General features: G+C 37.1%; 1 protein-coding gene across 1 annotated transcript; it reads right to left on the minus strand.

Moving 5' to 3' along the window:
- Nucleotides 1–288: 288 nt before the first annotated feature.
- EDNRB (endothelin receptor type B) lies at nt 289–24,486 on the minus strand (the record flags this gene model as incomplete). The annotated part of the gene is made up of 7 exons (XM_081327749.1): nt 289–1,354; nt 3,231–3,339; nt 4,579–4,712; nt 9,710–9,859; nt 11,409–11,613; nt 13,618–13,730; nt 24,028–24,486. 7 exons carry the CDS (start codon nt 24,484–24,486, stop codon nt 1,223–1,225), a joined length of 1,302 nt encoding a protein of 433 aa, XP_081183875.1. The 3' UTR covers nt 289–1,222.
- Nucleotides 24,487–24,730: the final 244 nt, after the last annotated feature.

Below are 24,730 nucleotides of genomic sequence, written 5' to 3' on the forward strand. Positions count from 1 at the left end.
CTAGGTAACGCTACCTGGTAAAAAAGGGAGAAAGAAATTCTATGTGCCTGCTGTTTAAATGTGATGAGAGAAAAAATCTGTATTTTGCATAAATTAAGCAGGTTTGCACAATTGTTTTAATTTTATGTCACTGGTTACTGCATAGTTAGAGCAGTTTGACCAGCACCGGGTAAGGTAAATCGGCAGAGGACTGAAAACTTACTGTGTTGCCTTTCCTGCTCCTGGAACTTTATGCACAGATTTACTATAAAATCTAGAAACTTTTCCCCCAGAAAGAATAACAATAAAAGCCAGGTATTTACACTATATTAATTCTAAAGCTGGTATCATGTTGCATCCATGCCATACTAATGCTGCCTGTTCTTTCATCGCTTGGTCCTCCATAGCTTCTGACACAGCATGCCAAAGAGTATTGCTCATGACAAATAGGGCCTAGAAGGTAGAGGTGGGTGTCTGATGACTTGCAGAAAAGCCATGTAGACCATTGGGGCTCACAAGCAGTGCAAGATTATCCCTAAAACCTTAAGCAGAGATGGAGATGACCCAAGTATTAAAGGCCACTTTTCCAGCCTTTAAAAAGTTCATTTATCCCTCCAGATGAAAAGCTTACATTTTAAAAAAAAATTAACAAAATTTAAGAGCTAATTGCTTTGAGACTGATTGCAACTCTAAGTTCCTTCATTATTATGGGAAAAATTCTTAATGATTCTGTTTTATACCAGCATGATCCATATCCTGGATGCACAGTGCTACAAACTGCAAATTTCAGGTGGAATATTTTACACTTGCATACTTACCAGTGAATTTTACAGGCAAGTAACGCTTTTTAAAAATAATAGAGATGGATGGTATTGCCCAAAACATAATCATAGTATAATTCTATATTAAGAATTATTGGGCTGCCTGCAAAATACAGTTATTTCATGTACAGGATTCGAGAATGATTTGGCAATGACCATTCTGAAGTATTTAAGTGCTTAAACAACTGTAGTTCCTCCCCCCCAATCCCCCATCCCGCAACACTGACTCAAATGATTAGGAACACTGGGCATGGTTAAGATTAGTGTGCTCAGTAAATATTTAGATTTTAGTGAAAATCACAAACTTCCTTCCCAGATAGCTCAATTTCCTCTACTAAGCAAAATCTGTTGTCTTCAGCTTAACTGTCCTTGTCTTTACAGCCTGGCAACATACCACAATAGCTGAGTCCAAGCTTTCTTGCTTAAGATGAGCTGTACTTGTTACTGGAGCGGAAATTGTCATATCCGTGGTCATTTGCTCTGAACTTTAAGCAAGACTGTTTCTCCTCCAGAGATAGCATGTCTTTGGAATGACACCAGCAACAAAGGCATGACTGTAAAGCAGAAGGATTCTCCATTAAAAGGGCTGTTTATATGTGTATTTATACATTTACCCAACTCTCTAAAATACAGAACCATTATTGCTGACTCTTTCACAGAAATCAGAACCCGAAAATTCCAAATATTCCCCCACCACCACCCTGTCTAGCTACAAGAGTCTTCATGACCATTTGATTATGAAAGAGAGATGATACATATTCTTTCCAGAATATTTTTACAGCTTCGTTTGAACTTTAACTTTAAACTTTGAACAGCAGCAGTCCTGACAGACACAGAAATCTTTCTGAGCTGTTGTGAGAGTTTTCACTTTCTCACAGCCTTAACACAGATAGCCTGTCCTACAACAGTAGTTAACCATGAACTCTACATTCCTGTGTCATTTTTGTGGGGCTCTCAATATACCATTATGGCACGCCTAAATGTTGCTGGAAAATAATTTTGGAGTCAGAAACATGGACATTTTCCTCTATATTTCAGTGATATTATTTAATAATATACTCACTGCTCCTTTTGGGGATTAAATATTTATTTTATTTTATCTAATTCAATTTGTCCAACTCCTTAACACTTACAAGTAAAAGAGATTTAACAATACTCTTCATATAAAAGAGAATATGGCCAACTAGAAGAACAAGATTAAGTTAAACTAAATGGGGCTCCACAGTCAGTCTACTCATAAGCCTGGGAGAACAGCCATGTTTTTAGTAAACTTGGGGGTGGGGGGGAGAGAGTTATCATTTCTGAGGGCAGGTGCTGTAAATGAGTGGGCATTTTGTTGTATTTTCAGACAAAGTGATAAGTTACCAATATTGATTATACTTGTGATGAAAGAGGAAGTTGTTTCTTTATGTATTTCTTTTTCACTATATTTTTCTTTTTCTTTCATTTTTTCTTTTTCTTTTCTTTCTAATCCTTTTTATCCTTTTAATTTTTTCCCAGTTTGAATTAACTTTTATCTTTTAAAATGTAATATATAATACAATCTACCAAAATGATTAAGTGTTTGCCCTGAAAAAAACAAAATTTTATGGTGTTGTATATTGAGGAAAACTATACCTTGTGTCTGTCAGTTTTGTACAACATTTTTGTATTTTCCATACAAACAGACTCATAATCAAAAAGGCATTATAAATGTGACTCTGAGCTTCTAAATTCTGATATTGTTCAGTTAGAAAAGGACTAGAGGGTATCATTTTGTCATGTTCAAGGTTAAATCATGTTTTCTGCTAGTAATTGTCAAAAGGCCTCAACCTCCTTTACAGAAAGCTACTTTCAGAATTGAATACTTCAATTTCCCTTGGCTTACCCATATAACTATCTTGGTCTTTGTGCCAAATTTTGTCCATTAGGCAAGGAAACCACAAAACTCAATTATCCCAGTTTTCAGTTAAAATAATAAAGCCCATTATCAATCAATAACATTAAACACTGTATCCATTTCATGCTTATTTCAATATTGTGGACAATATCCTGTAAACTACTGGGTATGGAAACATTCTAGGACTTTCCTTGTACTATGAATGAATAATTATTTAAACTTATAAGAGAACTTAAAGTTTCAATGTGTACTGGACATATTGGACATACATTTGAATTCTGTAGATCTTAGGAAGCTTCTCATTTATTGTCTAAGGAACAGCAACTTTCCCCTATTGTTGCCTTCTATGATTCACTATTGCACTCTGGTGAATGGTCCAGTTCTCTAGATTGCCTAATTGCAAAGAATATTTCTTCTGTAACAAAGCTTACTGTGACTGCTTGTCACTGAAAAATGGGCATTTTTAAAACAGAATTGAATTTCTTCCACAAGAGGTTTCATCTGATGCCATTCAGCTTCATTTTTAATAAGACTGGATAAACAAATCTTACCTTAAAGCAGTTTTTGAATCTTTTGCTCACCAAATAGAGAGCAATTGGGTTGATGCAGGAATTCAAAGATGCCATATTGATTCCAATGTAGTTCATCACCAGCAAAAAACTGTACCAAAAAACCCCCCCAAAGATTGAAGGTTTATTATAATAAGGATTACAAGATGACCAAAGCAATATAGTGTTGTCAGCTTTGGGGGAACAGGACTTTGAAGACCCCAATGCTCCCTTGACCATGAAACACAGTGAGTAAATTATGACTGTTGTGAAAATAAAAAGAAGTAGGGAAGAGTCAAAATTGCTAAGACAATGGTTATGATCTTTTGCATGTACAGGCAAAACAGAAGGCTCTGTTAGGAATTGTTTCTTCAGGAAAGCAGCATCAGTAAATGAAAACAACTATCTTTTTAGCAATCATCTGATTGAACTCTACCTGTTTGGAAGAAAGCTGATTCCATTGTTAGTGAAAGTAAATTTATGTATCAATACGTAATCAGTTTATTAATGGGGAAGAAACACTTAGGGAAACTACTTTTCAGAAGATGCTATCTTAAGGGATCCAAAATGCATTCTTGCACTGAATAGGTAAGGGGATTCATAATTCCTAAAAGGTCTTAAAGCAGGGGTGTCAAACTCGCAACATCACGTGACGTATTGTGACTTTTTTTGCCATTGCCAGCAATGGGGTGGGCGCGGTTTCGCTATGATGCATCCGGCCCGGGGGCTGGCAGTTTGACACCCCTGTCTTAAAGTATTCAGTGGTCTTTAAGGAAATGGAAGAGAAGGGTTTCCCAATCTTTCATGCAAAAGCATATTGCCTTCCTACACTTATTGTCTTAACCTTATTTAAAAAGTTATATCCTGTAGTGTGATTGTTATTCAGGAATCAATTGCATCTGTGTATATCTTCCAGACAGTTCTTTACATTATTGGCAAAATCTGACCACTAATACTGGAATGAAATAAGAATAAGTATATATGAGGTCCCAGATTGAGTAGCGAGCAATAGTATTTCATTTGAAGCATATATATCATGTCTTCTTTAGGAGAACAGATGGGAATTTAAAACCAGCTAGAACCACAAAAAAGCATCTCCTATAAGAAATGTGGGGATTGCACATGGAACTATTGATATTCAATATTTGTCCTGCTTTTTAAAGGATTTTCCTCTGATTTGAGAGGAAAGAATTTTTCTAAAGCCAGATTTTAACACAGAATTAATTCAACTTATTTTTGACAGAACTTCAGTCCCATTTGGAATCCTGCATGTTTTTACAGTAGTTTCATACAGCTGATAAGAGCACAAAATCTGGCTCTTCATAATCATTTCATGCTGTAGCAGTCTTACCTCAAAAGATCACACCTGTTTGGGCTGCGGGGATCATAGAGAGCAAACTTCAATATGCTACTGAGGTAAAGAGGCAGCCAGCACAAGGCAAAAACAACCACTAAGCAGAACACTGTTTTGGCTACTTCACGTCTCTGAAAGCAAAAAAAAACATAATTGGGAATTAAGATACGATAAAATAACCTTTATTTTTTACTGTGGGCACAAAGGCACACATCAAAAATGAAATTTAGTTGCCCACTCTCAAAGTGAAACACATCAAAGTGAAACACATACATGACACACATACATGATAAAGGTAAATAAATAATTGGGTATATTAATGGCTATTAATAGTTTCTAGTTTGTTACAAAAACAGGTAGTCCTTGACTTACAACAGTTCATTTAGTGACTGTACAAAGTTACACCACTGATAAAAGTGACTTATGACCATTTTTCACACATACGACTATTGTGGCATTCCCAGGGTCATGTGACCAACATTTAGATGCTTGGCAACTGACTCATATTTATGACGATTGCAGTGTCCCAGGGTCATGTGATCCCCTTTTGCAACCTTCTGCAAGCAAAGTCAATGGGGAAGCCAGATTTGCTTAACAGTCCTGTTACTAAATTAACAACTGAAATGATTCATTTAACAAATGTGGCAAGAAAGGTCATAAAATGGGGCAAAATTCGCTTAACAAATGTCTCACTTAGCAACAGAAATTTTGGACTCAGCTGTGGTCGTAAGTTGAGGTCTACCTGTATGCTTAAGAATGAATACTGAAATCACCCAAGGTTTGTTTTACCTTTTTAAAAATATATTTTTATTGATTCTTTTACAAAAACAATCTTTAGTGCTTAGTAAACAGCGTGTTGTTTCATATATTTAAAAAACAAGTGATAATAATTATTTTTTATAATTCCATAATCAATATATTAATGATATATTTCCTTGATCTTCTTCCAGTAGTATTCTCTTTTTGTCAACATTAAACAAATATAGTTCTTAACACTTTCGATACCTACAAGGTTGGATATAAATATTTTTCTTGTGTTTGTACAAATAACAGTAACATCAGCATATAACATCTTTTCTGATCAGCTTATGTTTCAATTGTATTTGTAAAAGTCATCTTATTAAGTCACTATATGTCCTGTTTTCAAGATTCTTATTTAAGCTTAGTTTCCCCTCTGTATTCAAACCATTCTTATCAGTCATAATTTTCTCAAAGTTAATTACCTTTAAATATCCAAACTGTTCATTCATATACACCATCCCAATATTTTTACATTTCATGTATTATAAAAAGTACTATACTACTTGTATGTCTTATCCCTCTTAGTGTAGGGCCCCTTTATATCCATAATTTATCTATTCTTTTAACTATATTCAAACAAGTGTTTAATCGTACAGTACTCCATCTGATAAGTTGCATCAAATCTCTTGAATCTAACTCTAATTCTCTTCTTTTGCCAAGTAGCTTTCCGAGTCAGTGTGTTCAGTTTGCCAGGGGATTCTTCCTGTATTTTTGTGAATGGTGTTGGGAATAGGAAAGACAAGTTAAGTAAAATGTGAATTTTTTTGTCTCTCAAACTCTAATGATTCTCCTGGCTGCTCTTTAATCTATTTTGTTAGATCTTCTTTCTTATCTTCAAGTTTGTTTTGAAGCCCTGAAAAATAAAATATCTTTTACATTTCCATTGTTGTAGCAAAATCTTGCAAGTTTTCCTCTGTTTGTATTAAGCTGTGGTTCTCTTCATTTGTAGCTTCCCTCTTTGGGTCACTGTCCTCTAGTTTGTGTTCTGTTATCTGATTTGTTTGTTCATTCTTTGTTGTCATTTTCTGAGAGTTTTTTAATTGTAGGTTTAGGTTTAAAATGTGCTCATATATGTCATCAAAGTTGTTTTTAATCTCATCATGATTTGAACCAATTGTCATTTGAATCTGTCACAGCATTGCATACATTTCTTCCTGGAAAATATTTGCCTTGTCTTGAAGTATTGCTCCTGCAGATCTCTGATGTTCTAGGCTGGGGCCTTCAGAGGGAAACATTTGGTGTGGTTTCCTGCTACTTTCAGATAGGTATGCAACATCCATTTTATCTCCCCCCTCCCGATAATCTTTCACCAATACCATAGTCTCTGTGATTAGCCTTGTCAAACCAGCCAATTTTAAAATACAAACAACCAAATCTTATATAGTTCTTATCTTTATATGTTTTTTATAATCCAATGTGTTTCCAATTGTCAAAGCACCACTAAAAGCAGTATTTTATAATGGTTCTTCTGTTCAGGGGTTTTACTATTATCAGCCAGCCAAAATTGCAGTCCAAAATGTATAACCACCTACGAGCTTTCCAATAAATTCCCCCCTAGAAGATTAGCCAAAAGTCAAGTTTTTTCTTTCTCTGCAAACAATTCTTGAGCTTAGAAATCACAGCTCAGTAAGTGTTTATAATCCCAGAAGGTTAGCAGTTTTTAAAACAAATAATAGTTCTCACTCTGTAGTAGGTGGCTCAGTGTATTTTCTTTCCTCTGTTCCCAGCTGTTTTCTATTTGGCTAGAAATCACTGAGGTTCAAGGGAACAAGTTGTTCTTTATTTCTGGGCATCTTGCCAATTTCTGAGTCAATGCAGCTGCTGTTTTATGCTCTAATCCTCCACTAGATGACAGGAGCTATTCATTTTCCAACTTTTAAAACAAATAATAATTTTCTTGTAATTTCATCAATACTCTTTCAAATGTGGAATCTTAACAGTTTTCATAATTTTCAGCTTTATCCAAACTGTAGTATTATTAACTTGATTTCAATATATTTCTATCCCCCATCAAAATTAAATCACTGCTTCCGTCTATGGAAGGGTGAGGATGTGATCCCCTCCCTCCTCACTTTCAGAGGGTTTTTTTTGCCTCTTGAGGATCTTTTCCAGGAACTCAGTTACAAAACAGAAGAGAGATTGATATTCTCACCCAGTTCCAAGCACTCTGTTCACAGTTATTCTGGTTAGTGCTTTTGGACTTTGGCTGCCAGTAGCTTGGGCTAGTCACCGAGGTGCAGCTAACCTTTCTCCTGTCAGTTTGGAGGGCTTCCCCTGGATCAAATGGATCAACCACTGTTGTTCCACGATCATCAGGGGCCCCCTCCTTCTTTGTTGCCTCTCTGGTGCTACTTTAGACCCATTTAGGGTCCCCTGGCAGGGCGAAACCAGCCATGGGGTGCGGGGCCCTGCAATCCCTCAGCCATGTCACTACGATGCAAGACTGGAAGTCCTGTTTTACCATTTTTATATAACTCCTTGCAGTGTTCGTCCACATTTCAGTATGTAAAACAGGAGCTGACATGCATAGAACTTATGTCATTTCTGTCATTTAAACATGCCCATTCCAAATAACTAGATTTTCACATAATTTACCCTGGCAATTTTTCTATTCCACATACATCAGCATCCTGTCTATGGAATTGTTGTGATTCAGCGTCAGCCTGTGGTTTCGGCAGCTGAGTCGGACAATTCTGAAAAGAGGAGGAGGAGGGGTTTGGAGAGCCTTTGGTTGCAGAGGAAAGTTCTGATGCACCGCAGAGCTCCCAGCCAGGCCCCTCCCATCTTGTTCCTCCTCAGACCCAGCTGTGTGAGCCTGAGTGATTGGAAGAAGACGATCCACAGCTGGCTTTGTTCAGGGACGCTCGAAGCAGGAGGCAGACTAGCAGAAGTGAACAAAGAAAAGCAATGAGGCACCTCGGGAGGAGGCAAAGAGAAGCCATGCCTTGAGACTGCTGTTTAAAAGGGGAATGTGTGGGAGGTGCTGATTGCTGAAGGCAACCGTTTGAAGAGCTTCTGATATAGTCTCGGTCTGTATTTGTTTAACTCTGTTTTTAACTGCTTCGTTTAGTTTTTGCAAATAAATTTGGTTGGCTTAATTCCAGCCTATTGAATATAAAAAAGGGGTTGTCCCTGACATTCCAACAGGGCCGGTCGTAGGCTGGAACAGAACAGGAATGCTACTTCCAAATTAATGGTAGGAAAAGCTACAGAAAGCAAATACAAAGGAACCATGGTGGTAGAAATTGGGGAACAGTTTCCTACTTTTTCCCTAACTCAATAGAAAATTATATTTGTTGATAGGTTTTTTTAAAAAAACTTACTTAATGCAATTCTAATCAGCAAAAAAAAAATGAATTGTAACTGCTACCCGCTGGGTAGACTTTCTGCAATTCCAGGCTTCACTAGAATACTTTGGTGATATATAATTACTATTGGGCACTATGGGGGCTGTGTAAATCCATTGAAAGATTTTTCACAAAATGTATTTGCATAGATGCACAAAGGACTATGTAGCCTTTAAACAGGAGAAGGCTCTGCATCCTTAGGATTTGCACAATTGTTCTCAAGCTTGTCTTCAGCTTCCTAGTTATGTGGCTAATCTCATAATGACTTGGCTTGGCTTTGCCTGGTCTTTCCAGCAGCAGTGATTCCTTTAAGTATGCCCACTATCATAGACAGACAGCTTTTAAAGCAGCAGATAAGCGGGGAAGGTGTGGGGATGGTTCTTTTTAACCCTTTGAGAGGACATGCTACACTTCTACTAAGATACATCGCAGATGTCTTATTCAAGTATTTTGTACTTTGTATAGTTCTAGGACATAAATAATAAGTAACTCAGCAATTGTCACCATTTTGTCATTTGTAGGTTGGAACACACATCTCATCTCTCCCAGATTTCAGGAGGGTATGGGATCTTATCTGTGATCATTCCAGAGCTACAACTTTTTTTCTATCTTGCATCTTCCATTTCTAAAGACAAGGCAGTTGGCCTAGATAAGAAAAGTGCATTACATCTAGCAAAACAAAGCTGTTATGCCACTAAATTCTCCACTGAAAGCAAAGAAACTGTCCCTCAACTTTTTTTTACTATCTTCTTTGTCCACTCTTGCCATATTTTTAATTTTCATACCTTACCTCTGTAAAACAAGCCTGTTTATTTGTACTATCATAGAAAATGGCAATGGTTCTACAGGAAATTTGGGAAGAAAAGGTCATTTAAAATGTACTTCATTAAAGTTTTAATTTTAATTTTGTTAAAACTGTACCCATGAAACCAATATTACACACCTTTCAAATAAGACACAGATTTCATTTCTGCTTTTACCTGTTTCAGATGGTCATTTAATGCAATCTGCATCCCACTCTTCTTTCTTAACATCTCACAGGTCATCAGAGTATAGAAAAGAGCAGTGATTAACAGCGGCAAACAGAAATAAAAGCTAAAAATCCACCAGTCTTTAGCTACCTGGTAAAACTGAGAGAAGGGAGAGAGGGGAGAGGAAAAAATCAGAATGGTTAAGACATTGTTTTGTAATTGGCAGTAAAGGATACATGCAAATTAGCAATTGACGAAAGACTGAATGTCAAGGGATCAGTGCTAGGAAGAAAAGTAGATCTATTAATAAAATGTAGCTCCATAAACTTGTTGGAAACTCAAAGCAACAATGGGGTCCAATCATCCTGGACGAAGTTTTCACCCTGATGTAGAAGTAGAATCCTTATTTCTGCAATCATTTCCTATTGGAATTCTGTAAACTTCTTTCCACTAGTCTTTCCATTTCCTGATCCAGGGCCATAAGGTCAAAACAGTAATAGAGTAACAGCTAGAAAGGGCCTTTGAGGTCTTCTAGTCCAACCCCCTGCTCAAGCAGTAGACTCTATATCATTTCAGACAAGTGGCCATCCAGTCTCTTCTTAAAAGCTTCTGGTGATGGGAGAACCCACAACTTCTGAAGGCAAGCTGTTCCACTAATTAATTCCTGCCTGAGCAGGGGGTTGGACTAGAAGACCTCAAAGGTCCCTTCCAACTCTATTTTTGTTATTGTTATATGTCACATTGCTCAGTTTGTATCTGGGGAGTTTATCTTTGGGGTTCATAAGCTTCTGCCTTAGCCTATTCTTGGGTGAACGTGTACGTGTATGTTGTGTTGGTTGAAAATCCTCCTGAGCTTTTCGGATATCCCTGCCACGTATGGAATGACAACATCGCTACGTTTGTTGTTCTCTGTCTGTAATGGAGGAGCTCTTGTTGGGTCTTTTTTTGGATTTTATAAAGGCCAAATTAGGATAATCACAAGTTCTGACGGATTCCTTGATGTGTTTTGGTTCTTTTTCTTTACCCTCTTTAAACCCAAGAATATCAGAAGAATTGGGTTAGTTTTAACAAAGTAAACAAATTGGATTTTATATTTTCAAGACAAAATTTTAAGATTAAAAAAAGAGTTATGCTTAATATTTTTAAAAACCACAATTTCTCTTATTTACTCATATACATGGAATTAATGTATTATTATATGTCTAATGTCTCTGAATCCCTTCAGACATTTTTCTTATTTGAATGGAAGAATATAAACATTTTAAATAAATAAATTCAGTTCAGGCAATGAGGACTACATGTTTTCAATTTGATTCCAAAAAGGTGACTTAAAGCACATGGAACTCCAAATGTAGCATATACCTCCAACTATTTTTTTTTATTAAAAAGTTTTACAATACATTTTTAAATACAAAAAACTCCCTCCTCCCCCTCCCCTCTCCCCAACCCTCCCCTCCCCTCCCCTCCCCCCTCCCCGACTTCCCAGAGCTGAATACAGGATATAGTGATATAAACATAAGCTAAAATATGCTAACAACAAAAGTAAAACATTAAATTCTATCGCACTTTAACTCTCCATAGTACCTCCAACTATTTTAAACAGTCAAGTCTTCTTCCAGGACTAGTCAAAATAACTTATGTGCAATTAAATCCTAAACACTACACAGCACTAATATTTAATTACAGAAATAGATGGATTGCATATTACCTTCATAAAAGATGATTCTTGGTGGGGCTTAAGTAAACAAGTAGACAACATCTGCCCTTTGTATGAAATAGTAACAATATCAAAGCCTATAGCTTCAGGAATAGCTAAAACAAGGGACACAACCCAGATCAAAATAATTTCAATTGCTGTCCATTTTGGTACCCCAATTCCTTTGATACGGCTCCATGAAGCAACAGCTCGATACCTAAATATAAAAAAGAGATGCTGGTCAGATTAGGCAGAGCCATGCTTAATGTAGTGCTCTGCGGATATTTTACACCAGAAATACTATAATTCTGGGCCATTGATTAAACTATATGTGGTAGATAAATAGTAAAACAGATCATTTGGGAAGAACCATCAGTTAGAAGATGTATCTCTTCAGAGGTTGGTGAATTCCCACTCCATGAACAATGTATGCACAATGGTGAAAAATGACAGCAGATGGAATTCAGAAATATCTGTAGAGTGGCAGACTGCCTGCTGCTCATGCTGGTATAGGCTATAGTATATTGGGGTAATATTTTGTTCTTTTTGACCGATATGAAGGGACCATCAATTTTTGGTTGTTTCTCTTTTTATCTGGGTTTAACTTTACCATGTCACAATGCAACCAACATATAAAAACCCTTGGGGTTTTTATGCTAGGGTTGTGCTCAGGTACAGTATGAGAAGAGGTAATATTACACAGGAAAGAACTATACTTTATTCTCCATTCATGGAATTTTCAACTTCCACTACTGCCGAAGTAGCAGAAGAATATCCTATGACTGCAGCAGTAGCTGAAGAAGGCACAGTGCTTTGAGAAAGCCATGAAAGTAATTTTATTAATCCAGGCTGTCCATTGTTAAAACCTAGCAGGCTTTGAGGAATTCCTTTATCTATCCTGATGCTCCCTTTATTTCCATCTCTGTAACTGGGGTGATCAGAGAGCTCAGGCATGGCCATGAAGGCCATAAACCCTGGGAATTATATACTGATGGCTTGGAAGGGAATCAAACTGGGTCCAAAATATGGAACACTAAAATCAGGATATATTTCATGCCCAACATAAGATGCACCATAAAAATATCATCTCTGTGATTAACTGTTCCCTGGAAGTTTTTATCACATAGATTGGTTTGTGCTTAAATTGTAAGCCGCCCTGAGTCTTCGGAGAAGGGCAGGATATAAATGGGATTAAAATAAATAAATAAATAAAAATTGTTGTCAGTAGACTGAGATGAGCAACATCCCCTCTGACATGCTCCCTACTATTTTGGGGTGGGACCAGTGGTGGGATTCAGCCGTTTCGCACCACTTGGGCAGAACCGGTAGCTAATTTTTTGTTGCTCAGGCCCAGAATGGACTTCCGGAAGCTGCATCCACACAGAAAACCGGTTGTTCACATATTTGAATCCCACCACTGGGTGGGATATGACAACTTCCCAGATTGTTGGGGGCAATAAGCTGACTTTGTAATAATGCCGCTTGGGGGGGGGTGTGAAAGCCCTAACAAGCAGGCATATACATAGAATGAAGGCTACTGCTAAGCTTGTAAGCCACCCTGAGTCTTCGGAGAAGGGCGGGATATAAATGTAATAAAAATAAAAATTAAAAAAAACTTCCAGTTTGCCGGTGGTGCTCCAATTAGCAAAAGCTTTTCAAATCTCATCAGAGGGCAATCAAGTCTTTCCTTGGCAGCAGTGCTATAATTGGCAAGAAATACTTTTATTTTTTAAAAATGGTTGAAATTACTTAAATAGATAGTAACATTAATCTCCAAGTCTAACGGTCCAAAGTAACAGTATAAATATTTATGTAATAGTTAGTGAAATAAATGGAAGGGAAGAATGCACTACCAATATTTTCCATACTGCTTTTATTTATGTTTTATTAATAGTTTTTTAATCTTCTATTTACTTTTAGGATCTTTATTTTTGTGTGACTTCTATTTAAATAATTTTCAAAGTTTATTTTTCCAAACAAACAGCATTTGTAGAAAGGTACTGAATCTTCAGGGAGAAAATGGGAAGATTAGGAAGTCTATAAATATTCCATTCTCATGTTTGTTACTTCTTCTACTTAATACTGAGGATTATCTCTTCCTTTTTTAATTCCATTTATTTCTTAAGGTCCCTTTTTTGGTGTGCATCTACATATCTTCTGTCTAATATTTCACTTATAATACTCATATCATTTAAAAAAGACAAAAAGAATGTTTTCTCACCTATCAATACTGAGAGCACATAAACTTAACACTATGATGCCGACAGATGTCTTTTGAAAGAAGGGAAATAATTTACACAATTCAACTCCAAAAGGCCATTTTGCTGCGTGAAGCTGTGGAGAGAAAAAGATCTGGTTTGTGTGGTAAGCATTCCAAACTTTAGAATAGAAAGAAACATATGCTAAGCTAATCTTACACAAAAGAATTGCCAATTCTTCAACCCTCCCTTCAAATAAGCAGTAAGCAAGCCCAGGGGTGTTTTTTAAAAAAAAAACATTGAAAAAAGAAACAGACTAAAAGAAAAGAATTTTCAAAGTACTTGGGGGACACCCAGTGGCTAAACCTGAAATTGCAACCTGACTTTCTCTTTTAAAAAATCAAGAAAATATTTAAGAAAAACAAGATAAGAATTAACTTTGAACACCAGATGTGAAACTTCACTATGGAACAGTTTCAAAAACAAATCTATGCTATGTGGGAAATAGCTTACCAAACCTATCAGCTCCTTTCTTCAGCTGGCAATGAAATACGAGCTTTTGGAAAAGAACTAGAAAGCATCTCGAAGAAACAAACTCAGACTGTGACTACAACTAATATTTTATTGGGACAGAACTTAACAGAAGAAATTGAACAATCAAATACATTGGCAGAAGAATTAAATATTCAACAAATACAGACTTTTGAAGATTATAATGGAAAAAAGGTGCAAAAAAATCTATTCAGACCAGGACAATTATATCAAGAGGCGAAAATAGTGAGAAGATTTGGTGCTGTTAACAGACTCCTCAATCCTTCAAAAGAAGGATTCAATATGATATAACAACAAAAGAATGCTTTGATGATCCTGAGGCAAAGAAGCGAAAAATGACATGGCAAAGGAAGAAAGCAAGAATAAGATTGAAGAAATATGGACCTTCTTAAGAGGCCTGAAATAGATAATATCAAAATAGACAGGATTGTACTTGGATTACGAGAGATTGTTTTGATGAGTAGATAAAAATACTAATTAAAAAAAATAAAAATAAAACACAGATGTATGAATACTAACATTGAAATATTGAGTTCCTTAAATGATACGGATTAAGATGTATATATGTTAAAAATGATAGAATGTAACTAATATACTTGGATGTAGTGACATGAGAGGATGTATTAAATGTTGAAACGGAAGAAATTTTGGTTAATTTTTAATATGTGGAAACTATAAATGAGAAACAAGAATATTATATTGTCCTCCTCCTCTTTCTCCTCCTTACAATTGGTATTCTAATGACTACTATTCAAATATTGTACTACTAATATTGATATGGAAATGAGATAAATAAGAAGTGTATTACATTACTAGGTATTGGAGAAAATTGTGTCAAGGGAAAGGAGGTTATTTAGCAATATGAAAATGAGAAATTTTAAACGTTTAATTTTAATATCAATGTAAAAGTAAAGCTAGAAAAATATATAAGGTGTTTGATGTTTTAAAGATGGAATGTTAAAATATAAAATATACTAAAGTATTGATAAATATAAGAAAACTATTAAATGACTGATGGATAGCAATGAGAAGTATGTTAATTTAGATAAGAGTTAGTATGTATTAAAGAAAAAAAGAGAGAGGAAGTATTGGTTACAACAATTTGGAGATTTGTAATAATATGTATTTGTCTGAAATGGAACTATTGTAACCCAGACACCACGTTGCTTTTTAAAGATATTATTGTAATATTGGAAAACTAATTTAAAAAAGGGGAAAAAAAGAAAAAAGAATTGCCAATTCTTGTAAGCTTAATCTTGGCATCTGAAAATAAGGAAATCATTTTGAAGTCTAGAAGATACTATTTTTTCTTAAATCAGTACCACCCGTTCAGAATTATTCTTTTGCCATGCAAAATACCATGCATGTATTAGTCTTAATCTGGACAGACCTACTTATACATCTGTCACTGGGATTTACATTAATCTCAATATCTCTATCACAAATTTGGATAGTGGAAAAAAAATTCATAGTATGTTTTGGGAGACGTCTGCATCCACCAATATAAGGCCATCCGTTGCTATGGGAGGAGTGCACTGGCCCAGTGTACTTCAAAAGCCTCCTTTGGCTTTTGAAAAACAATGTAAAGGCATTCTCAGATGGTTCTTTATTAAGAAAGAGAAAGACGTTCCCTTCAGAATTTAGCATATCTTTATATATCCATATTTTCTCAAGACTGACTAAATTTGGATATACAAATGCTTCCATTGTTGAAAGCCATCCTGGAATTTTCAAGTATATTTTACATTTTATTTTTTCCCATGTTAGTAGTAATGCATTTCTAACATAGTGGTTTTGAAAATACTTATGAATTTTAATTTTCCCATACCACAAGAAAGTGTGCCAACCAAGTTGTAAGTCATGTCCCTCCAAATACTCCAATCTTTTATTTCTAAGAGTTATCCATACTTTTATCCATACTTTTACCCATACTTTTAGCGATGCTTAAAATCTAAACAAGAGATGGAAAATCAGAGTATTGATCTATCACGGTGGTCATATTTACAAAGGCAAGTGAGATATGATAAAAATGTTAAATTGTATGGATTTTGCAGAGAGCAGATCTTGTTTGATCAGGTATTATTAACCTCTGATGAAAAACTATTTAAGAAAATGTATAACTTTTTATTGAATTTGGAAAATGAAAATGGAAAATGAACAAGTAAAAGAAACAGTGATAATATGAGCAAAGAATTTTGGATACAATATAGATTTAGAGAAATGGCAAAGCTTGTGGGAAAGAAATTATAAATTGACAATGAATATAAAATGTTTTTTTAGATGGCACTAGTCACCAGTAAGATTAGCAAAAATGTTTAAAAATATGTTGGAAATGTAAACACAAGTCAGATACATATTAGCATGTATGGTGGACATGTGTTAAAGGAAAGAGATATTGGATAAAAATACATAAATGGCTAGAAAGGATGTTGGGAAAACATGTAGATTTTAAACCTGCACTTTTTTATTAGATATAATGCCAGAAAGGTTTGACAAACAAAGTATATAATTAATTTTACATTTGACAACAGTGGCAAGAATCATATTCTCACGATATTGGAAAAATGAAGAAATACCACCAGAGGAAAAAATAATTAAAAAATATATTAGATTATGCAGAAATGGACAAATTTAATTTGAGGTTGAAAGAAAAAGAAGAGACAGAATATTTTCAAACTTGGGATTTATTCTACCGATGGCTAGAGAAACGAACAAGGGATTAGGAATTTAATTTGTATTAGTGAATGAAAAACTCAGACAACACGTTTCTTGAATAAGTACTTTTGAACTGTACTAAAAAAAAATCAATAAAAAAGAAAGAAAGAGAAAGACTAAGGCGAGATCGTTTCTGGAAAGCTGGTCCTAAGTTCTGAGTTTTGGCAGAACCAAACGCTATAGCTTTTCATTCTCCATCCTTGGGTACAAAGATCTGGCTCCCCAGCACCAGCAAAACTTTATAACAATTTCAAGGGCAGAGGGATTGAGGAGTACTAGGTGGCTTCAAAATTAACCTGGGAGTAATGGCCAACTGCATCATTTATTATTCCTGAATACTGCATCTTCTGCCACCAGCTATAAGTAGTGCTAACTCAAGCCTAAATGTCCCAGGGCAAGTTGACTGTGGCGAGTTGCTGTAAACCCAGCTCAGGTTATGTAATGACCTTTGGGTTTGAAAGGAAAGATTGATAGGGAGCACGCAAGGACAGCCATGTAGTATTTGGCAGCAACTTCTTTAGTCAAACATGTCTTTTCCTAGGAATATATTGCAGCATATATTCCATCACTCCCACTTACAGCTGCTTTGTAAAGTTGCCAGCAGATGCAACATGAGTCTTTCATGTGTTCCAGGTATCTTTCCCCCTATATTGCATAGTACCTAATACTATACTTGCAGAGGGGTGAAGATCTTTAACATTTTAGATTCTGTAAGAGAACAATTACAACTGAAATATATTCTATGGCAACTTGTTCTAATACAGCACTACCCACGTTTTACTTCCAAGACTTCCCTGACCAACTAAATTGTCCTTTTTGCCTGGATCTGATGACAGATTATTGTGTAGTATAGCCCGTATTTTAAATCTTTGATTGGACTGTAATAATTATTCCATTTGTAATAATGTCAATTTTATACTGTAATATCAATCCTGAATCATTTTAATAATTCCACTGTAGTTATCCTCAAATTTGTAATAACACTCTTGAATATAAATAATTTGGGACATGTCATGGAAGATCTATGTGTCTTGGACACATGTGTTTGGCTATGAGTACTGTATACAGCTTTGCATAACTCAAGGAATATTTGGAACATTTGATTTGGACCTTGCACAAACCTCATAAATTTTAAAGCTGTGATATCATTTTCCCCCAGGATGCTAAAAGGGCTGTTTTGATGATGGTAGAGCATTATTATGAATATTGTAGATTCAAATAACTCTTGAATGATTTTTGAAGGATAGTCTTCAATTATGCTATACATATGAAGTGGGACTCTTATTTACGTTTAGGTCAATATTGTGATTAATTTTAATTGTGATTATAACTGTTGCTAATTGATTGCTATCATGTATGCCTGCTGAAGACACAGCAATTTTCAAAGAAGACTTGATGACCAACTGAATGATATAAATATTAACCATTATTAATTAGCAAACCAGTTTGGTATTATGGGTTAAAGTGCTGGCCACTAAATCAGGAGATTTGAGTTCTAATCCCACCTCAAGCATGAAAGGTGGCTGGATGAGCTTGGGCCAGTCACTCTTTCTCAGCCCAACCCATGTCACAGGGTTGTTATTGTGGGGAAAATGAGAGGAGGAAGGAGTATTAAGTATCCGAAAGATGCTTTTTCATGAGGCAACTGGACTTTCTTGTTTTTCTTTGAAGACATTTTGCTTTTCATCAGCTGAAGAAGCTTCTTTGATGAGAACTGAAATATCTTCAAAGGAAAACAAGAAAGTCCAGTTGCCTCATGAAAAAGCAACTTTGGGACACTATGACCTGGATGACTGAGAATCTCCATAGACATTTGGTAAGTATTATGTATTCATGCCATCTTGAGTTATTTATTTAAAAAGAAATAATAAAGGTGAGGCAATAAATTAATTCCAATTCCTGAAAGTTCTCATAAGACAGCTTTTTTCCAAAAGAGCATCCTTCAGTTTTCTACTGTAAATCCACATTACTCATCTCCTGCTAACTGGAGATTATAGAAGCTGACACTGAATACCTTTGGAGGACATCAAATTGGGGGAAACTCTTTTAAGACCTGAAGCCTTAATAAAAGGTGGATAAAATGAGGTAAGCATATCTTCATGATCCAAATATGAATTAGATTCAATAATCAAACAAGATGAAGCAAGATCAGGTAGAATGTAATGACTTGAGAAAATACACTAATAGTACTTTTCAGTCTTAACATCCTTATGATCCTGATAGGATCAATAGGGAGAGAATATTTGGACTTAGCAAACAGAGATGACAAGTATCAAAGGTATATTCACAGTGTCCCTGACACTGCTAAAATATATTAGGATTGTGTGGTACTTCAAAGCGTGAAGGAACATGAACAAACTTTTCTGCAACTTTTTAAAGCAGCTGCTGCTTATCACAAACCATGCAGCTGTTCTGACCAGTTTCTATGTCATCCCAGAAAGCACCCTAACTACTTTAAAGATTTGCAGGCAAATATTATGTTCAGAGGCTCTGAAACACCAATTTTAAAATTCAATCTGACGTATTGTACAACCCTGAAGGACCCAATAATCACCTACCGTAATATTTTTGGCTTCTGGTAGATTAGCTTATGCAACACATTAAAGCAGTGGTATCAAACTCGCAACATCACGTGACATGTTGTGATGTATCGTGACTTTTTTGCCATTGCCAGCAACAGGGTGGGCACGATTTCGCTATGATGCATCTGGCCCAAGGGCCAGCAGTTTGACATCCCTGCATTAAAGTGATACAGCCCAACAGATTCCCTTCAGTTGGGTTTCCAAAACTCCACAAAGTAATTAGATCACACATGATCTATCTTTGTATCTGGAACTATTACAGGTAGTCCTTGATTTACAACCACAATGAAGCCCAAAATTTCTGCTGCTGAGCAAGGCAATTGTTAAGTGAATCACATGGTCATTAAAGTGAATCAAGCTTCCATCACTGACTTTGTTGGAAGCCAGCTTGGAAGGTTACAAATGGTGATCATATGACTCTGGGACAGTGGAACTGTTATATATATATATATATATATATATATATATATACGCCAGTTGCCATGTGCCTGAATTTTGACCATGTGACCATGGGGATGCTGCAAAGGTCGTAAGTGTGAAAATTGGTCATAAGTCACTTTTTTAGTGCCCTGTAACTTTGAACATTCATTAAATGAATGGTTGTAAGTCAAGGACTACTATACCTTATTCATGTTATAGGCTATATAAATATGTCATGAAAGGGCTTCTAGTTTGATGTTGCAGTGGAACAGGAGCAGGAAGACGGGGCTCCATTTTTCACGTTCGATTTTGCCCCACTGGGACCCTGGAAAGGGTGAAAAGTCACCCCATAGAGGCGACAAGCAAGGAGGGGACCCTTGTTGATTGTGGGAGGGTGGTGGCCTTTCCATTTGATCTGAGGAAGCCCTCCAAAGCCCTCGTGTAGCCAGATCTAAACTGAAGAAGTTAATATAGACCACTGAATTACTAATGGACCCAGACAACATGTTGTTTGTTATGTATTTGACTATAAAATTAGAAAATTAATAAAATATTTATTTTAAAAATGTCATGAAGAGCAGTCACAAATTTTTAGAAATGCTTGGGGGAGGTATAAGAATAATTTGAAAAAGAGAGCAGTGACATTACTCTAAATATATGTAAAAGCTGCCATATAACTTTTATAAAAGTCACCCGAATGCCAAACATCAGCACTGATCTATATACAGATGCGATACAGCAGATTTAATTGATTTAGGAACAATAAAGCAGGGAAATCTGAAACTTTTAATAATATTAATCTATCCTTTTAGGAAGGCTTTAGCAAGAATGTAACATAAATACAGGATGCAAGCTAGCATTGCAAAATGTGGCATTTTGTAATTGCATGCCTTCTAATCCACAAGAAATAAACAACTACCATTGGCTACTAGAGCAGCCAATGACCCATTTGGCCTAGAGCTGCTTCACCAAATGTTGCACTCTTAATCTGCATTCAATCAGATATTTCTGTAAAATATCACCCAGCACTCTAGACTGAAATGCCCTGTCACAAACTAATCCAGAAATCCAATAATTTGGCAGCAGCCAAGCAGACAAACTTGGCTAAAGACATGAATCTACTCTAGAAGGCAAGGGAGAGCTTTGATAAACAGATATGAGACAATTAAAGACAAAATGCAGAAGTCACAGAGATAGGATGAGATAGGAGGAACTGAGGGAAGCAAGAGATGACAGAAGAATTAAGAGCTTTGAAAACCCTGAAGTCAACCAAGGCTTAAAACTGAATAATAACAAATATCAGGGTTTTCCAGGTTTTTTTTTTCCTTTTAAAGTTTTATTAGTTTATAATATACGAAATACCACTTTCCTAGGGAACGTAGCTTAAAATGACTAATTTGAATTTTTAGCAGTAGTGTACACTGTCCTGCCTAATACTTGTGTTGAACACTCATTTTAGGTGTAGAGGTATATGCCTTTCAGAGTTTGAGTTTGGAATTGGGGAGTTCTGAGATCTAGCTGTGACAAAAAAAAATATGACAGCAGCTTAAAGGAAAGGAAAACTTAAAATCTTTCAAAACTGAACAAAGAGTACAAATAGTTCTAGGAAAGGCTGTAGTAAACAGAGTCAGAATCAGTTACAATTAGCAAAATGATGGGGGTGGGGGAGAGGGAAAGCAGTCTTAAAATTCTTCCAAGGTAAGTGATTAATAGATGTCTCAGCTGATAGCTCCTTTAGTAATCTCAGCCTGAGAGGTACGGTATCTCTATAAATGGAGGTGGAAGGAAAAAGGCAAACTCATAAAATGATTAAGGAAAGGTTGCTTTGGCATAAATTAGAAGAACTTTTGTGTCTCCAGATATGATTGAATCCTAACTCCTATAGCCTTAGTTTAACTAGCTGGTGAGCAAAAGATGCTGGACATTATAATTAAGCAACTTGTGAAGACTCAAACCCAAATAATATTATAATCCAATACTTTCCAGTTAGTCAAGTTAACTTGGTATAAAACAAGCCCCATAACTTTTGTGCCTTGGAAACTAATTTCCATAAGAGGGAGGGTTTTAACTACAGTAGACTAAACTTCATGTGCAGTTCCCAAAATTTATCTTAAGGCATTTTTTTATCATTTTAAATAGCATTTTAAATGTGAGATAATGTACATTGAAATCTGCCTCCAGAAAGAAAACTTGGTATTATTGGTCCTTATTTCTTTAAACTTCTAAGGATTTCATATTGTTCTTCAATACTCCAACTTTGAGGTATTATTATTCTTATTATTTGTGCAAATGGGTTCTTGATTTTCTCACTAATAGCCCCAGTATGTGCCAGTTGGGACTAATATTTCTAACACCATGTTCTTGAGCACAGGTTCTCCTCAGGGTTGTGTACTAAGTCCACTGTTGTTAAACCTGTTGACCCATGATCGTTCTGCAAGGTTTGCTATCAACCATATTGTGAAGTATACAGATGATACAACAGTGGTGGGCCTTATTCAGGATGACAATGAGAGCAATTACCAGAAGGAGGTAGAGGATTTGGTGAACTGGTTAATAAAAAAAAGCCTGATTTTAAATGTAGGAAAAAGAAAAGATCATTGTTGATTACAGAAAAGGCAGGCACAGCCATACACTTCTGTGTATTAACAATTTAGTTGTGCAGGTGATTAGTCATATCAAGTTTTTGGGTGTGCTGCCTGCTGACGAGTAGGTGAGCTTGGTCCTTCAACAGTGGGATACTGGTGAAACGGGCACAGCAGCACGCACATTTTCTGCATTGTATGAGAAGAACACATCTTCCTTCCCTTATCACTTCCTTACCACTTTCTACAGAGGGATGATTGAAAGCATCCTGTCGCGCTGTATTATTATGTGGTTTAGAGGCGTTACTGTTTCTGACAGGAAGGCTGTGCAGAGAGTGGTGAGGACAGCAGAAAAGATTATTGGAAGTTCACTTCCTTCTAACCAGGACATGGCATATAAGCGCTGCTTAACCAGGGTCTGTTGTATTGTCAGGGACGTTACACATCCTCTCCATGTCCAGTTTTCTTTGTTACCTTCTGGAAGGATATGCAGATGATACCACTTTAATGGCAGAAAGTGAAGAGGAACTAAAAAGCCTCGATGTGGGAGAAGAAGGAGAATGCAAAACTGGGCTTGAAACTCAACATTAAGAAAACCAAGATCATGGCATCTGGCCCTCTCAATTCCTGGCAAATAGATGGGGAAGAAATGGAGGTAGTGACAGATTTTATTTTCCTGGGCTCCAAGACCACTACAGATGGGGACTGTAGCCAAGAAATTAAAAGATGCTTGCTCCTAGGGAGGAAAGCTATGGCAAATCTAGACAGCATACTAAAAAGCAGAGATATCACCCTGCCAAGAAAAGTGCGTACAGTCAAGGCTATGGTCTTCCCAGTTGCAATGTATGGCTGTGAAAGTTGGACCACAAGAAAGGCTGAGCACCAAAGAATTGAGGCCTTTGAACTATGGTGCTGGAGAAGATTCCTGCAAGTTCCTTGGACTGCAAGGCGTTCAAACCGGTCAGTCCTAGAGGAGATCAACCCTGACTGCTCTTCAGAAGGCCAGATCTTGAAGTTGAAACTCAAATACTTTGGCCACCTAATGAGAAGGAAGGACTCACTGGAGAAGAGCTTAATGCTGGGAAAGATTGAGGGCAAGAGAAGAAGGGGACGACAGAGAATGAGGTGGCTGGATGGAGTCACTGAAGCAGTAGGCGTGAGCCTAGATGGACTCCAGAAGATGGTAGAGGACAGGAAGGCCTGGAGGAATGTTGTCCATGGGGTCGCAATGGACTTTGCAACTAACAACAACAAATTTCAAAAGGTGGTCACATGACCCTGGGACACAGCAACTGTCATAAATATGAACCAGTTGCCAAGCATCTGAATTTTGATCACATGATCATGGGGATGCTGCAAAGGACGTAATTATGAAACACAGTCATAAGTCACATTTTTCGGTGACATAACTATGGTCACTAAATGAACTGTTGTAAGTCGAGGACTTTGAGAGCAGGCATCAGAATTTCATTTTTTAACGAGTGCCAGTATGTTCACAGGAAAAAAAAGTGGCAACAAAGGTTATCTTATCAGTATCGAAACAGAAAATCTCTTGGATCTGAGCTTGTCGAGGCCGCCTTACCTTGTACAAGTTGATGGGAATGTCGATTAGGATGAGCAGCAGATCCCCCAGGGCCAGGCTGGCGATCAGAAGGTTAGGGCCGTTCCTCATGCATTTGTTCTTGTAGATGATCCGGAGCAAGGTGGAGTTGCCGATGATGCCCAGCACAAAGACCAGGCAAGCGATCGCCGTGTTGACGTATTTGAAAGTCTTCTTGATCTCCGTCCGGCTCTGGCACACCGGGTGAACAGGGGAAGGCGCTCGGCCAGCCACGGCAGGCGATCCCGGGTGAGAAGCGTTGGGACTCCCTAACCTTTCCTCCACCTCGGCTGCGATGGGAGCCGCGCTCGTCCAGGACGAGGCAGCCAGGCTCAGCGACAGGCGCGGCGAAGAGTCGCCGAGCTCCAGGGCGCGGGTGCCGCCCGCGCAGTACACTGCGGCTGCCGAGATCCAGAAGCCCAGCAGGATGCGCCCATCCATGACCGCAGGGCAGCTCCCACAGGAGGAACCGCAGAAGCTGGAGATTGGGGGGGAGAGAGAGAGAGCGAGAGAGAGAGAGAAAGAAAAGCCACCAGAAGGATAAGACGCCGCTACTTGGGGGAACCTCTCGCTTCGGCTGGCAGCGGATTCCCCCGGCAACCAATCGCAGAACAGCCGGAGCACGTGCGCCCAGCCGGAGCCAGCGAGCCTAGCCGTCTGAGCGACCCCCGGCGTTACGCGCTGT

Source organism: Vipera berus (genome assembly GCF_964194415.1).
Source record: "Vipera berus genome assembly, chromosome: 4".
NCBI lineage: Eukaryota > Metazoa > Chordata > Lepidosauria > Squamata > Viperidae > Vipera > Vipera berus.